This window comes from Colossoma macropomum, unplaced genomic scaffold (assembly GCF_904425465.1).
Source record: "Colossoma macropomum unplaced genomic scaffold, Colossoma_macropomum, whole genome shotgun sequence".
Classification (NCBI taxonomy): Eukaryota; Metazoa; Chordata; class Actinopteri; order Characiformes; family Serrasalmidae; genus Colossoma; species Colossoma macropomum.
The window spans coordinates 13,368,874-13,385,373 of NW_023494802.1; the positions used below are offsets into that span (position 1 = coordinate 13,368,874).

General features: G+C 38.0%; 1 protein-coding gene across 1 annotated transcript; it reads left to right on the forward strand.

Annotated features, from left to right (window-relative positions):
• The first annotated feature begins 315 nt into the window (after positions 1-315).
• Positions 316-12,830, forward strand: si:rp71-17i16.5 (phosphatidylinositol 4,5-bisphosphate 3-kinase catalytic subunit gamma isoform). The gene is made up of 11 exons (XM_036591630.1): positions 316-374; positions 1,998-3,961; positions 4,651-4,716; positions 4,798-5,023; positions 5,117-5,211; positions 5,384-5,530; positions 6,510-6,600; positions 7,148-7,278; positions 8,296-8,407; positions 8,884-9,041; positions 12,573-12,830. Exons 2-11 carry the CDS (start codon positions 2,003-2,005, stop codon positions 12,828-12,830), a joined length of 3,243 nt encoding a protein of 1,080 aa, XP_036447523.1. The 5' UTR covers positions 316-374; positions 1,998-2,002.
• Positions 12,831-16,500: the final 3,670 nt, after the last annotated feature.

The following is a 16,500-nucleotide window of genomic DNA, read 5'->3' on the forward strand; positions in this document are numbered from 1 at the left end:
TAATATACTAGCCCCAAGGTAGCACACTAACACCAAGCTAATTCACTAGCCAAAAGCTAAAACACTAGCCATAATACAAAGATACAGTATGATACATTACACAACAATACGTTGAATGTTCATTACCGTTGAACTGCCAGGGTGAGAGGAAGTGCATGAGATTAAAAAAATCAATATATATTTACATGAAACATAATAGAGAACTAGTGTTGGTGGAAGTATTAGAAGAGATTTGTCTTCTCAGGTGAAAGGAATGGGGAAGTAAAGGACCGAACCATGTAAACATTCCCATCATACTGAACTCCTAATGTAAGAGAAACAGCACACATCCTTTAAGCCAGAGACGCTGACTGGATCCAAGGACAAAAACGCAGGTAAGATTTCTTGAGTTATTTGTTCTCACTTATTAAATAAATGAATTCAAACCAAGCTGTCATTTTGATAGCAAGGACAGTAACTTTTCTTTTTCAAATATGCCTAATCATGTGATTGCTTCTAAAGGAAGATAGGGAGGATGAATGAGACAGGTAGGCTATGTCCAATTCTGCAAGCCTTTCAGACAACATAATACAGTGAACAGCTGTGCTGTCTAGTGGAAAAAAGGAAAAAGATGGTCAGCATGATAAAACAGCTTTTTCTCTGGAAATGTTACAGCAAAGTTAAATTGAAGTGCTGATTCTCTCTGGCAAGCATTAAAAGTGAACATACCTTGAAAGAAATCCAAATTTTCCACTCCTGCACTATTTCTTTAGTTTTTGAAAATAAAAAAGCAAATATGTGTGATACCTTTTCTCTCAGTTAATGCATTCTCAAGCTGCTTATATTGTGAGGTTTTTGTCTAGCTTTGTGTTGCCCCAGATTGACAGTACAATGTGTCTAAAACATTTAACATTTGATATGAGGAAACTGTTTTAGGAAGTACTCTGAACTGTAAGCAGGGAAAACTAATTTTAAATATAAGCCTGGTGCATTGTTTAAGCAGATGCAGCAGAACTGGTTTGTGGATGCCTGTAGCCTATAACCATTTATTCTTCTGTTTATTCTTAACTTGAAATAGGAGAAGTTAATGCTCCTAGAGCCCATTTATAAGGTCAAAGATTGTAAGGATTCTAACTACAATGCGTAAAATGTGGAATATTATCAAAACTTGTAAAACATATATTATCACCATGGGATTGTTTGCAGTTTGTTCTCTTTTATTTAATAAAGTTCAATTTTCCTCATGGTATAAGTACCTTCGTCTTACTGAAAGTATGAGAATAGTACCTCTGAGCCTGTAATATGAATGTTCATTGGCTTGAGATTTCTTTGCACAGAATGAGAGCCTAAGAAGAGCTGTCATAGTTGGCGATCCTCCATAATGAAAAAATATTTATAGCATAATATTAAAATTATATTGGTTAAATTTGAAAGAAGTCAGGAGAAAATAATGTGCTAAATATGATGATGTGCGCTGCTGTGAGTTACCCTGTAAAGCCTAATATTATAATGTAAAGTCAAGCATTGGGTTGGATTTTGCGAGAGCTTTTTGGACCACATCACACATCTTTACATATCAACAACTCCCACACAGACTCAGAAAGAAAGTCCAGCTTAATGTTTATGTCTCAAATCCAAAATCACCATTAAACTGATGAAGATATGAGGACAATAGTCTTCATCCTTGGAAGACAGATTGTTCACCAAGTTTTGACTGAGTTTAAGGACTCTTTCAACATGCATGCAATCAACAAAGTCTTGATTCCAGGATCATATTTTACTTTTCTACTTAAAAAATGTACAAATATGCCTCTTTTCTCATGGGAAGGTGATGGTTAGTGTACCTTTACAACTCTCTGGACCTCAAGGACGATGTTGTACTTTTGAGGGTACATTTACATTGTTTATACCGCAGGGGATTTACCTGGACAGTACCCTTTTTCAAATAGTGTTGAATGTACAGAGTTTGCTGGGTCAAAATAAGCAAATGTCTTTTAAAATTTTTATTTTTGTTCCAGCTGGCATGGAGAAACAGTGGGAGCGGTATCAGCGGAAAGTATCCATGTCTAAAGAGTCCTGCTCTGACAATTACCTGGTGTTTATCTGCAAGTTACCGAGAAAGGAAGGAGTCCGGGTTGCAGAAGACCATGAAGCTATAGAAGTCAAGCTCCCAGCTCAATGCACTGTCCACCAGCTACGCCTGCAGCTCTGCAGGCTCATCCAGGAGACCAGCAGGTTTCCAGACCCATTTGGCCTCCTGGATCCTGAGAAATATACTCTACTGTACACAAAAGGTGAAGATGAGTTTGAAATTTATGATGACTTTCAGGTCCTGCAAACTTTGGATGCACCCTGGTTCCAGGATACTGAAGGACATCGGACAAGCTGGATCACAGTCTTGGCAAAGCATGGTAACTCAGAGGAGAGGGTGTGCTACCAGAGCCTTCTGGATGAGCTGATTGGTTATGATTTAGACAGTGCAGCAGCTAATCGTTTAAGTGAACTGAGTTTTGCTCGTAGAAAGTTTGTCACACCACGCAAGGAAGAACTAAAAAGGCGCCATCCTGTGACGTATGCCACAGAGCCCTGGACAACTTCTGCACCACTCTCGAAAGACCAGCAAGATCAACTCAAATGCAAGCTACCAATTACACTGCACTATAATAACGCAAGCTTTAATGTTACAGTTGATTTGTGTAATACCCCTTGTAATCTCCTCATGGTCATTTGGGAATCACTGCCATCAAAAGGCCAGTCTTTTGAGAAATGGACAGATGATCATGTTCTCAAAGTCTGTGGCAGAGAAGAGTACCTCTGTGGAGATTTCCAACTCTCAGAGTTCCTTTGGGTCAGACACTGCCTGAGGAATGTACTGGAGCTTCACCTGACGGTGGCTGCCGTCTCGTCACTTCCAGATGATTCAGTGAGGAAGGAATACTGGCCTGAGGTTGACAGTCTCACAGGTCTCTCTAGTGCCCATGAAGAAATTTCATTCGAAGGCAAGGAAATTGATGAGATTGTAATGATATCGCTTTGGGACTGTGAGAGGAACTTTAGGGTGAAGCTCATAGGATTCGATATACCTGATATGCCGAGTAAAATCCCTGAACAGGTCCATGTGGAAGCCACAATTATTTATGGCAGGAAGGTGGTGTCATCGGTTTGCTCTTCATCAAAGGTCTTTGCGGAAGAGGTTCTGTGGAACACCTGGCTGGAGTTTGATATCCTTCTCAAGGATATACCTCGTGGAGCTAAACTAGGCTTCACTATTAATTCCAGCATGGTTGCCACCCTATCTAGGAAAACCAGGTCCCATTCCACTGGAGGCAAAGTTCCAGACTTACAGAAAAGAAAAGAGAAAGTGTTATATTTCGTAAACCTACAGCTGATTGACCACAGGTCTCTCCTTAGCCAGGGGCCACACACATTGCATATGTGGTCTTTCTCAGAACAAGATGAAGAAGCATTCACATATGAGGCAGACAAACTCTCCACTGCCACCAACCCTGATGTGGCCAAATCCATGGCAATCACATTTCTGCTGGATCGCTACAGCTTCCCTGTTGTTCTGCCCCAGAGCAGGATGTCTTCTGATACCACGTGTCCTCCTAGTGCAGCATCTCCTTCATCAGATCCCATATCTCCTCTACCTGTCGCTGGATCCAACCCGTCCTCCCCAGCCATGACTTCTCCAGCAACACCTACAGTCAAAGATCGTCTGAAGAGATTCAGGGAAGAGAGTGTTCGCTATGCTTCAAACCTTCCACAGTTTCTCCGAACTGTAGACTGGTTGACGCCTAGTGCTGTTCAGGATGTTCTTTGGCTACTGGGACACTGGAAGCCTCATGATTTGGAATTAGCTGTGGCTCTGGAGCTGCTGAGTGTTGACTACATAGACGAGAAAGTCAGGAGATTGGCTGTTCAAAGGCTGGAGATGATGTCCAATGAGGAGGTACTGAGGTACCTGCTACAGTTGGTCCAGGTAAAAAAAGCTTAAGTAACATATTCTGATGTCTGATAAGTGTCCATCTGAGTTGTTGAAAATTTGGAGATCTCTGAAAGTTCAACTACTGTGTAACAAAGACTATGATGGAATTGGTGTCTACATTCTTCCCATAAATACTGTTAAATCCAACAAGCAACACTCTAGCCAGGTTCCATCGTTTCCATCAAACCAACCTTTGGTGATAAAAACGTCTCACGTAATGGTGTCGTTTTCTGCAAAGAAAAGCTGTTGTTGCAAAAGTTTTGGTTTAGTGTTAAAAAAGCTGTCCAACACATTTTGATCTAGAAATCTTCATCTTCTGGTATCTCTCAAACATCTGTACCTTTTGGCTTTCCAAATTTCCCAGACTTTTTCCATCAGAACCATTACGTGAGATGTGACGTTTCTGTGCCAGCTAGAGCTGTTTGAGCGCTTTCCATTTAGAAAGGTGCCAACTTATTTTACATCCAAGACAGAAGAATCTGTTTTAAATGAATCATCCATATTAAAAGCTAGTATCTACATCAAAATGAACTTTGTGCCCATTTGAGATTGTAGGCTACCAATACTTTACATTTAATGTTTCAGCGTGTTGTAATGTGGTATCATTTATACATATACAGATTACACATGCTGCTTTTGTGTTATTTTTTGAGCACTGTTATGTTGTCACATCTTTTCCATAGACCTTGAAGGTAGAGCCATACCATGACAGCTCTCTGGCAAGATTCCTAATCCAAAGGGCACTCAGGGTAATTTAGCTTTTTCCCCCAAATTGTTACGTTTGAGACTAATAGTGTAGCATGTTCTAATCTTCAGCGTCTGTTCAACAGAGCAAGCGTGTCGGACATTTCTTTTTCTGGTACTTGCGGAGTGAGGTGGCAGGTTGCCCATTTTTTCGTCAGCGAATGGCTGTCATATTGGAAGCTTATCTCCTCGGCTGTGGTGAGGCCATGCTGACAAGCTTTCAGCGCCAAGTTCAAGTTGTCAAGACCCTACATGATGTTGCCATCAAAGTGAAAATGCTATATCCGGAAAAAACGTCCCTACCATCATCAGGTAATAAGGACACCATTTCTTTTAAATTTCAAAACGACAAAAGAATAAGAGAAAATAACAGAAAAGTATATCATTGTTTACTGTCTGTGTCAGCTGCCCAGAAACTGCGAGAAATATTGCAGGAGTACAGCTTTCCTCCTGACTTCCAGGTGCCTTTTGATCCCCGGGTCAGAGCAGGCACACTCCTTGTGAGTTCTGTATAGTTTCTTGTTTTAGGAAATGAATGATGTTATACTTCTTTAACTTTGCTAAATCTGACAGATTTTGAAAGAGTTTCCATTCATTTTCATAAAGATTTTTCTGAATCTCATTTCAAGATATAGCTGCTTGTAACCAGACCCAAACCACCCTCTTTCACAGCTGAAAGAATGCAAAGTGATGGCCTCCAAGAAGAAGCCTCTCTGGCTCGAGTTCTCCTGTATGGAGTCAGAGGCACCAGCTGGTCCTCCAGTAGGTATAATCTTCAAGGAAGGTGATGACCTCAGACAGGACATGCTCATCATCCAGGTAAGCTGTGATTATCAACAGTTCAAAAAGATTCAGTGGCTGGCTTTTAGGGTTGCCAGGTGTCTGCTTTTGGACCCGATGGTCCTGTTTTGACGTCCTTTGTCCGGTTGCCACTTGGCTAGTTTCACTCTAAATGCTAAACTGCTGTAGTCAGTACATGTCTATATCTTCCTCTGTCTCCCTCTGTCTTGGTCACTCTCTGTTGCTCGATTGATTGGGTATGGGTGGGATGGGTGTGTTCTTGGGTTAAATCTCAAACCATGTATACTGTATTGAAAAGCACAATGAAACACAGCCTTATGTAGGCACGTTAGGCAGTGTTATGTCAGTGTGGGATAAACCTGTTAGTTCTCAGTTAGTTTCAGAAATAAATTAAGTATGCATTTTCATTTCATTTTTGCGTTAGTTTAGTTGGGAAGACACAGTCAGTAAAGACTAGATCATTTTTCATGGTTTTATTACACAAGTTTTATTATATGCTTTTATTTACTGAAATCTGACAACCCTACATCACATGTCTTGGAGGAAACTTGTGCTAGCCTTCACTGTCCCAGTTTGGTATCACTGTGTGATAGAGAAAGACCAAGTTGGAGTGTGGAGTTGGATTTAAATAAAATAATAAAAAATAAAATAAATGTAATGATAAAATACACAGATGATTATGCAAAAATGTAGTCCATATGTTTTTGCAGTGCTAATTCACTTGCATTGGTAGCTCCCTAATACAGCTACTGTATACCTATGCCATATGAGGTTACTTAAGTCATTTTCGTAGCCTGATCCAAAACTTTTGATTCTTTCTCCCACCCTGAGCATGTATAACACCCATCTAACACCCTCCAGCAAGGTTGAGCCTGCGTCATACTCTCATTTTTAGTCTCTAAAAAAGTCACTTTCATTTGTGTTACATTTCATTTTTTAGGGGAAAAAACAGTTCCAGAAGTGTAGTAATTTTGTATGATTTTATATTGCATTATAGACACTGATAGTGATGGACTCAATTTGGCAAGAAAATTGTCTGGATCTCAACCTTGTGCCCTACGGCTGTATATCTACAGGATATAACATAGGTATTTGAACATACATGTTTCTCTTAGTTAAACACAGGACCCATATCCTACATTTTTCCTATATTTATCCCTTAGAATTAAACAGGCTGTTTTTCACTCTTCCTTTAAGACTTAAATATGTAAATGATCTTTTTTTTTTGGTTGTCCCACATAGTGCCTTGTTCAAAAAGCACTCTGAGCTGATACACTCTTTATAACTTCAGTGTGAGTGGTAGGGGCTAAACTGCAGTAAGCTGAATAGGCGAATGTATGTAAATGCGTGACATCATAAAAACAGACAATTCAAAATTTCAAAAAAGGCTGTTTTTGCAGCTTAGTTTTCATATACATTGACTGTGTGGACTGTGGCATGAATGGTGTGTTATTAAATGTTTTACAATGTTTACATACTACATCAATTGCTTTCATTTAAAAAAGTAGGGATTTTTTTTTTATCATACCCATAAATGTCAGAGTCTAGATATATAATAGAAGTCTGGATAGAGACAGGAGAGTGCTGTCTAGAACTCTGATTGCACTAAAACTCCTGTATTTTTCTCTAATGCAGGTATGATTGAAATTGTGAGAGACGCTGTTACCATTGCTGCTATTCAGAGAAATCAAGGAGGAACAACAGGAGCATTCAGAAATAATGCCCTTTATGAATGGATCAAGGAAAAGTGTCCCCTACAAGAGAAGGTATGAAGAAAGTTCCTCAGTACAAAAAAATGAAGAACTGAATTTTCTTAATTCAGCATGATTGTACGTCACTTCTTCAGTGATGTACAGTGCTGTGAAAATGTATTTGCCCCTTCCCAAGTTCTTCTATTGCATATTGGTCATACTTCAACGTTTCAGATCATCAAACTACTTTTAATATTAGACAAAGATAACCCAAACTAACACAAAATGTTGTTTTTAAATGATGATTTCATTTATTGAAGTAAAAATGCTGTTCAGCCTTACTTGGCCCTATGTAAAAAGTCATTTCCCCCCTTAGCTACTAAATAAACCATTTAATCTTATTCAATTGACTGTTGATTAAATTTTACTAGCCACATTCAGACATGATTACTGCCAAACATGTTGAATCTAAACATCACTTAAATAGAACCGGTCTGGCAATGTGAAGCAGGCTAGAAGGTCTAAAATAGCCATACATGATGCCCTGTTCTAAAGAGATTTAACTGCAGATGTGAAATAAAGTCATTGAAATCTACCAGTCTGGAAAAAGTTGACAGCCATATTCCTGGGCAAAAATGGCATCCATGGGAGTGTCGCAAGACGCAAACCCCTGCTGATCAAAAAGAGCACAAAGACTCATCTTGCATTTGCCAAAAACATTTAAATGACCCCCAGGACTTTTGGGATAGTATTCTACGGTTGGATGAGTCAAAAGTGGCACTTTTTGGAAGACATTGGTCCTGTTACATCTGGCATAAAGCTAACACCGCATTCCACTATAAGAACATCAAGAAGGATGTCCGCCTGTCAATTTGTGACCTAAAGCTCAAGTGCCGTTGAGTCATGCAGCAGGACAGTGATCCAAAGCACACCACCAAGTCCACAGAGTGCTACTGTATGGCAGTCTATTAATTTTACAAATCTGATCCCTTATTCACAGCACATGCATTTATTTTTAACTGTTAGCAGTCAGTGCTAATGTCTCAAAACTAACACAGACTTTAACCCCCCCTCTCTCTCATGATGCGACAGCAATACCAAGCAATGGAGAAGTTTGTCAACTCATGTGCTGGTTATTGTGTAGCCACGTATGTATTGGGCATAGGTGACCGCCACAATGACAACATCATGATAACAAATCAAGGTAAGAAAATTAGTGAGTTGAGGTGACTCTGTTCAACTTTTTTGTTTCAATAAATGTGCTTTCACACACTCAAGCTGTGACATAAATATCTGTTGTTAAAAGTCAGCACAGAGTCAAGGTACTTTTGTTTCAAAACAAATTGCACTCTATAATTACTGATGCTGTGTTAAAGGAGTTCCTGCAGAGTTAAATTACATTAAAGTGCAACTCTGCAGGAAATATGCTAGTATTATATATTATTATGGTTGGCTATTAGAAGAGGAAATGCTGAGACAGTGCTATGTACAAGAAAGCTGTAAAGAGCACTTAACCCAGTTCATGTGGTGCAGGGTTTGCAAGAAAGACAGAGGGATCTTTTTAAAGAACTAAACTGACCAGCATTTGCAGCAATTGCTAGTTCCTAATGGGACTTTTTGCTTTCGACAGTTGATTTTGAGCATCTACGTTCTTTTTTCTTGATGTTTTTTTTTTCTAAGGGAACCTTTTTCACATTGATTTCGGACACATTCTGGGCAACACCAAGAGTTTTTTGGGTGTGAGTAGAGAGAGAGTTCCCTTTGTCCTCACTCCTGACTTCCTGTATGTCATGGGCAGAGTGAAAGGAGAATCAAGCCTTTACTTCCGCAAGTTTAAGGTAAGTATTTTTCTGGAAACAGAATGTAGCTAGGGCTAGGTATTGTTCAAAATTTCTCTGTACTGATACCAATAAAAAATACTTGACTTTGATACAAATTCTGAACATTTTGTTTTTCTGTACTTTCTTTTGTAAACACAAAGAAAATTGAGATTAAATTGATACATGATACATATAGCTTTAAAATAAATAGTATATATTACATATTTATATATAATATATCAATTCTATATGTAATACACCAGTGAGCCAAAAGTTTATGACTGATATGCTGTTGGTTCTCCGTATGCCACCAAAACGGCTCTTACCTGCCAAGGAATGGGCACTACAAGACCTCTCAAGGTGAGGTGGAGCCACTGTATTGAGATCTGGGGAATTTGAAGACTAGGGCAACACCAAGAACTTTTTGTCATGTCCCTCAAACTATTCCACAATTCGAACAATGTGTGCAGTGTGGCAGGACACATTATCCTCTTAAAAGAGGCTTTTGCCATCTGGGAAAATTATGTGTGCCTCCGCTCACAGCAAATTTCAAATTTCAGCAAAATTCACTATGATTTTTTTTTTGTGTTTTTAAACAGACATAAAAACAAGAACAGCCACTTTCCCAATACGAGTGGAGACACATAGGCTAGTAAAATTTGGTGAAAAAGTTGGCATTTGCCACCAAAGTCAATATGTTCAGACTTTACTTTATTTGACTGTATAGAATAACAAGGTATAAACATTAATATGGTGATTTTCAAAACTGGCTTATAAATAGGATATAAAGAGACTGTACTGTCTTATCGTGTACGTCACCGCCTGCTTTTAGTTGCACTGTACAGTGTGGTTATTTTAGTTTCTCAGCATGTTTATTCAGTACCCAGGTGAACAGCATGTTAATTTAAATGAAACACCTTTATTTGAAATTGTCTATAGACAGAGCTGTCTGTAGAGGCTGTTTCACAGCACTTCTGTCAAGCGGAGCGTTTTCGTACCATGTGAGTATATAAATTGTAGGCTTTGTCTGTACATGATGGTCTACATAAATACACAGTGTGAGTCACCAAAGAGCAAGATTTCTTAAATTGCACAGTGTATGTCTGGCTTTAGAGAACGTTCAACCCAGTTCAACCAGCCAGTTCAAACACTCAGGAAAGACGTAAAACTCCACATGTGAGCTCCTCGGATTCATCAGCCTCAGAATGTGATTGCTGCTGTCACTGTGCTGCAGAGACTGTTGAGAGAGAGAGAGCTGAAATACGAAACATACTTTACTCACAGCTGGACGGAAGCACTTTTCTGACATGGAACAAAATTCACTCTTCTACACTGCAGTGCTGTTCAACTCATAGCTAACTATGCACAGCATTTAATATGAGCTAGATTTTAATGATTTAAATGTAAAAGTACATTGCACTCATTCACACTAATAACAGCTTAATTCTAAGTATATTATATGATTTAGTTCCTTCTGTCTGTATATGGACTATTTTTATTTTATTTTCTTTTTTATTCTTTTGATAACCTTTCCATAAAACTGGTTTTCTTCCATAAACTGCTTCTCTGTAAAGCTGCTTTGAGACAACACTAGTTGTAAAAAGCACTGTACAAATAAATGATGTTGTTGTTGTTTTTATTTAGCATGTCGTCGTAATCAGGATCAGCGAGTACTAAAAAGCATTTACTGTGTTTGTACTCGGTCAGAAAAATGGTATCGATGCGTAACAAGTATGGGGGTATTAGTAAGTATAAATGTTTTGATGTCACCATTGTATAAGTGTATGGGTGCTAAATATGAATAAACGTTACTTAGATGTTGCTGTATGTGCCGGATATGACTAAATGTTACTGTATGTTTTATAAAAATTTATAAATGTTGTTTAGATGTTGCAGCATCCATGCTGAATATCCATGCTGCTCAGTGGTTGCTATATGTGTGCTTGAATATGAATAAATTTTGCTTAGATGGTGATGTATGTGTGCTGAATATGAATAAATGTTGCTTAGATGCTTTCATCTAAATAGCCTTTAATCATATTCAGAACATATAGTGACATCTAAGCAACATTAGTTCATATTCAGTGCATACAACATCAAAGTAGCATGCATATTCAGCACATGTCCAACAACATCTGAGCAACATTTATTCATATTCAGTATAAATACAGCAACATCTGAGCAACATTTATTCATTTTCAAGCACACATACAGCAACATCTGAGCAGCACTAATATTCAGCATAGATACTGCAACATCTAAGCAACATTTATTCATATTCAGCACACATACAGCAACATCTGAGCAGCATTAATATTCTGCATAGATACTGCAACATCTAAGCAACATTTATTCATATTCAGCACGCATACAGCAACATCTGAGCAGCATGGATATTCAGCATAGATACTGCAACATCTAAGCAACATTTATTCATATTCAGCACACATACAGCAACATCTGAGCAGCACTAATATTCAGCATAGATACTGCAACATCTAAGCAACATTTATTCATATTCAGCATAAATACAGCAACATCTGAGCAACATTTATTCATATTCAAGCACACATACAGCAAAATCTGAGCAGCACTAATATTCAGCATAGATACTGCAACATCTAAGCATAAATACAGCAACATCTGAGCAACATTTATTCATTTTCAAGCACACATACAGCAACATCTGAGCAGCACTAATATTCAGCATAGATACTGCAACATCTAAGCAACATTTATTCATATTCAGCACACATACAGCAACATCTGAGCAGCATTAATATTTAGCATAGATACTGCAACATCTAAGCAACATTTATTCATATTCAGCACACATACAGCAACATCTGAGCAGCATTAATATTCAGCATAGATACTGCAACATCTAAGCAACATTTATTCATATTCAGCACACATACAGCAACATCTGAGCAGCACTAATATTCAGCATAGATACTGCAACATCTAAGCAACATTTAATCATATTCAGCATAAATACAGCAACATCTGAGCAGCATTAATATTCAGCATAGATACTGCAACATCTAAGCAACATTTATTCATATTCAGCACACATACAGCAACATCTGAGCAGCATGGATATTCAGCATGGATGCTGCAACATCTAAGCAACATTTATTCAAATTTAGACAACATACAGTGACATCTAAGTAACATTTAGTCATATCTGGCACATACAACAACATCTAAGTAATGTTTATTCATATTCAGCACCCGTGCACTTATACAGTGGTGACATCAAAGCAACATTTATACATTTTCAGCACACATGGCAACATCTAAACATTTGTTGTCATTGGCTGAGAATAACAACAAAGCACAGTGCCAAAAGTTTACATCTCATCAGTTATAAAAAAATATTCCTTTTCAGCACACATATGGCAACATCGGCAACTTAAGGAAAGTTTATACGTATTCAGCACATGAATATAATGTTGCACACACCACAGAGCACTGTAGTGAATCTTTATTTCTTTGTAAAGGGGCATTAAGCTGGCCAAGTCATGTATTGATTGTCTTTTCTCATAGGACACGTGTATCCAGGCCTATTTGTCTCTGCGCTGCCGGTCTCGCCTGCTGCTTACGCTCTTCTCTCTCATGCTGCTGACGGGTATTCCCGAGCTGAGCGCAGCGCAGGACTTGCGCTACCTGCGGAAAGCTCTGCAGGAGGAGCAGAGCGAGGAGGAAGCGCGCCAGCACTTCCTGCAGCAGATCGACCTGTGTGAGCAGAAGGGCTGGACTGTCCAGGCTAACTGGTGGATCCACTTGATGGCTGGCATCAAATAGAGGAGAAATGAGCCAGCTTTGACTGATGTGGTTGTGTAAGCATTTTAGATGTGCATACTACTTTTTAGTGCATTTCAGCATTGCTTCTTTAATTAACATTGGGGTTAGTGATTTGTTGAACCAAGACCAGCATAGAATGCCATGAGTGAATGATGTGGCAGAGTAAGGTTCTAGCTAATGGATGCAATAATGAGCTAATTTGAAAAAAACTGTTTATAAATGCATCAAGCGTTTTTCCTCCACAAAGTCATACACTCTACTATACAGTCTAATGCAAGGTTCTATAAATAAAAGCAAATAGGTTTCTTTAAAGGGGACGTCCACTGATTTTTCCAAATTACTGCGTAATTCAATCTTCGAGATGTAAACAATGGGCCTCATTCACTACTATCTTCTTAGATAGTAGTTTTTTTCTTCATGACGTGTTCTTAAAGTGTGTGTAGATTCTGTTCTTACCTAAGAACAAATTCCAAATAAGAAAACACTGGTGAACGTCAGAATCTTTGTGAAAACTGTGTAAGTGTGTTTTAAGAATACATTTCTTCTTAAGAAAGGTTGGTGAATGAGGCCCAGTGTCATTGTCATTGACAGTGTAGTCTGATGTGAAATAGTGCATTGTAGAGATACTTACTTACTTACCTTCTTTTCAGTGGTGGTGAAAGGAACCACAACGCAAATATATTTTATTTACAATACAAAACAACCAGTAAGCCTACATGCATCTACATGTTGAAGTTTCATATACGGTACATTTTCTTTGGGTGCTCTTTTTTCCCTTACTTCACCAAGTATGTACCTCACACTCATAAAAAAAAATATGTTTTAGGACAAAATCCTCAGAATTATCATAAAACCATGTTTCAGGCATCAGGCAAAATATTCATAACCACTGCATGTAATAACTTTCTTCAGGCCTATCACCACCACCACAAACCCTTCTGAAGTTTCTGTAGAATGGCATTTCACATTAAACTACTCTGAATGACTGCGCTGTTAGGGCCAGTGCTCAGTGATTTTTCAATAAACAGCCTATTGCTTACGTACTTACATGGTCTGTTTCTTTATGCAACAGGGAACACACTGAACAACATCATTATCTCAAGCAACAGCAGACTGAGGCAGATTTGGCCAAATAGCGCTCTTTCATCTGTTGTTTCTGATCAGGGACATTTAAAAATGTGAACAGTACTTCACATAAATGCACTGGTCATGAGTGAGCATTAAAGGAGCGTAGTTACAGAGTGCATCACAGCACCATCATTTTCTGTGTGGGAGCTTTTAGAGACTCTTCAGATATCTGGTTATGTACAAATAAACTAAATAAGAGAAATAAATGCAATTTTGTTGGTTAAAATGGGATGTTTAGGACACCGTTTTCAGTGATGTTAGCATTTACCATTCCATGAATCGGTTTCGCGTGAAAGAAAATAAGAATAATAAAATATTATTATTCAAATCTTACACAAACGTCTTCAAATCTGATCCCAAAAGCATATCAACTGTTACCATGGAGACATGACTGAATATAACACATTAATAAGGCTACATTTATTTAGTTTAAAAATACAAAATATATTTTGTGTACTCAGTGTGTATATCAATGTGAAATGTTGTTTAATCTCACTTTTCAGGCCTTGCTTTTTTTTTAGTTTGTAAACACAGTTGCCTGTTAGCATTCACTCTTACAGACAAGAGGAAGATGCACTTCCCAGCTAGCAAAGCAACTTTTATTTGTTAAACTTTACTGTTTTTTGCTGACATCAAACTTGGAGAGGAGAGAACACAAGTTTACCCGATTGCTGCTCCCGCAATTCTCTCTCGTAGTGTTTTTTTTTTTTTTCGTGAGCACATGGATAGTTCCACCTCATCCTCTCATTTAAGTTCTGAACAATATACAGCTTTGACATGAGGGGGAGGCAGGGCCCTTCTGTAATTTGAGCGTATAGGGCCAACCAGCTCTGTTCAGCACACATATAGTAATATCTAATCAACATTCAGTCATTTTCAGCACACATACAGCAACATCTAATCAGCATTTATTCATATTCAAGCACACATACAACAAAATCTGAGCAACATGTATTCATTTTCAGCATGAATACTGCAACACCTTATCAACATTTATTTATTTTCAGCATGGAATCTGCAACATCTAATTAACATTTATTAATTTTCAGCATGGATACTGCAACATCCAATCAACATTTATACATTTTCAGAATGAATACTGCAACATCTAAGTAACGTTCATTCATTTTCAGCATGGACACTGCAACATCTAAGTAACATTTATTCATGTACGGCATGGATACTGCAACATCTAATCAACATTTATTTATTTTTTTAGCATGGATACTGCAACATCTAATCAACATTTATTTATTTTTTTAGCATGGATACTGCAACATCTAATCAACATTTATGCATTTTCAGCATGAATACTGCAACATCTAAGTAACATTCATTCATTTTCAGCATGGACACTGCAACATCTAATCAACATTTATTCATTTCCAGCATGGATACTGCAACATCTAATCAACATTTATTTACATACAGTAATATATTTGCACCAATTAATCATTTTCAGAAAACACACAATGACATCTATGTTCATCCATGTAATGTTTATTCATATTCAGCACACATACAGCAACATCCAAGCAACATCATTTATTTTCAGAAAATAAATATAGACATCGAAGTCACATTTAATCCTATTCAGCATATACAGCAACATCTAAGCAACATTTATTCATATTTAGAATATGAATAATGTAAAAAAATGAAAACATTAAAAATCAATTTCCAGCATTGCTCAATGTGAAATGTTTAATATCACTTTTCATGTTTTTTTTTTTCTGATTACACGTTACTCTTGGACTGCGGGGGGGCCCCAAAAGATTCTTGTGCCTAGGGGCCTAGCAAGACAATGCTCCGACCCAAGGTGCACCTAATAATGTGTATAGTGAAATAAACATGCAATCACAGGGTTGTACTAGTGTTGCAATAAGACTATTATGACTACAGAGGGCAGTGTGGCTCATTCTCACAGGCCACAGCACATGCATTCTGGTGTACAGCACGAGGCAATACAGATACAAAGGTTTACAACAGTTAGTAATAAGCTAAATATGCTTTAATTACTGAAATGTTGTCTTTGTTACATTGTCTACTGAGGTTCAGGCACCCCACACACCGACAGCACAAGCCTACGTTGGCTTCAGTGTTGAGCGTCTGTCTGTGCATGAGCCAGATTCTAGCATTGAAGCTCATGTGTGAAGAAAACATTGGTAAAATTTTCAGTCAGTGGCCAATAATTCAGTAATTGCCAGTCATTTCACAATAAACAGTGCATTTTTTACGTTCTTACTTTTGTTTGTTTATTTAACAGGGACAGTACATAATAAACAACAACATTATTTCAAGTAACAGCAGATTGAGCCAGATTTAGCCAAATATTCAGCTCATTTTCATCTGCTGCTCCTGAGAAGGGATATTGAAAAATATGAACTTATATATATACTTCACATGCAGACCATAGTCACAAGTCAGCATTAAAGGAGCAGTGAGCAAGCAACAAAATAAACCCCAAAAAATCACATAACAGTGGGCTGCGAGGAAGAGGAAGGGTATTAGGAGGGTGTTTTTGGGGGTGCAGGGGTGTTGT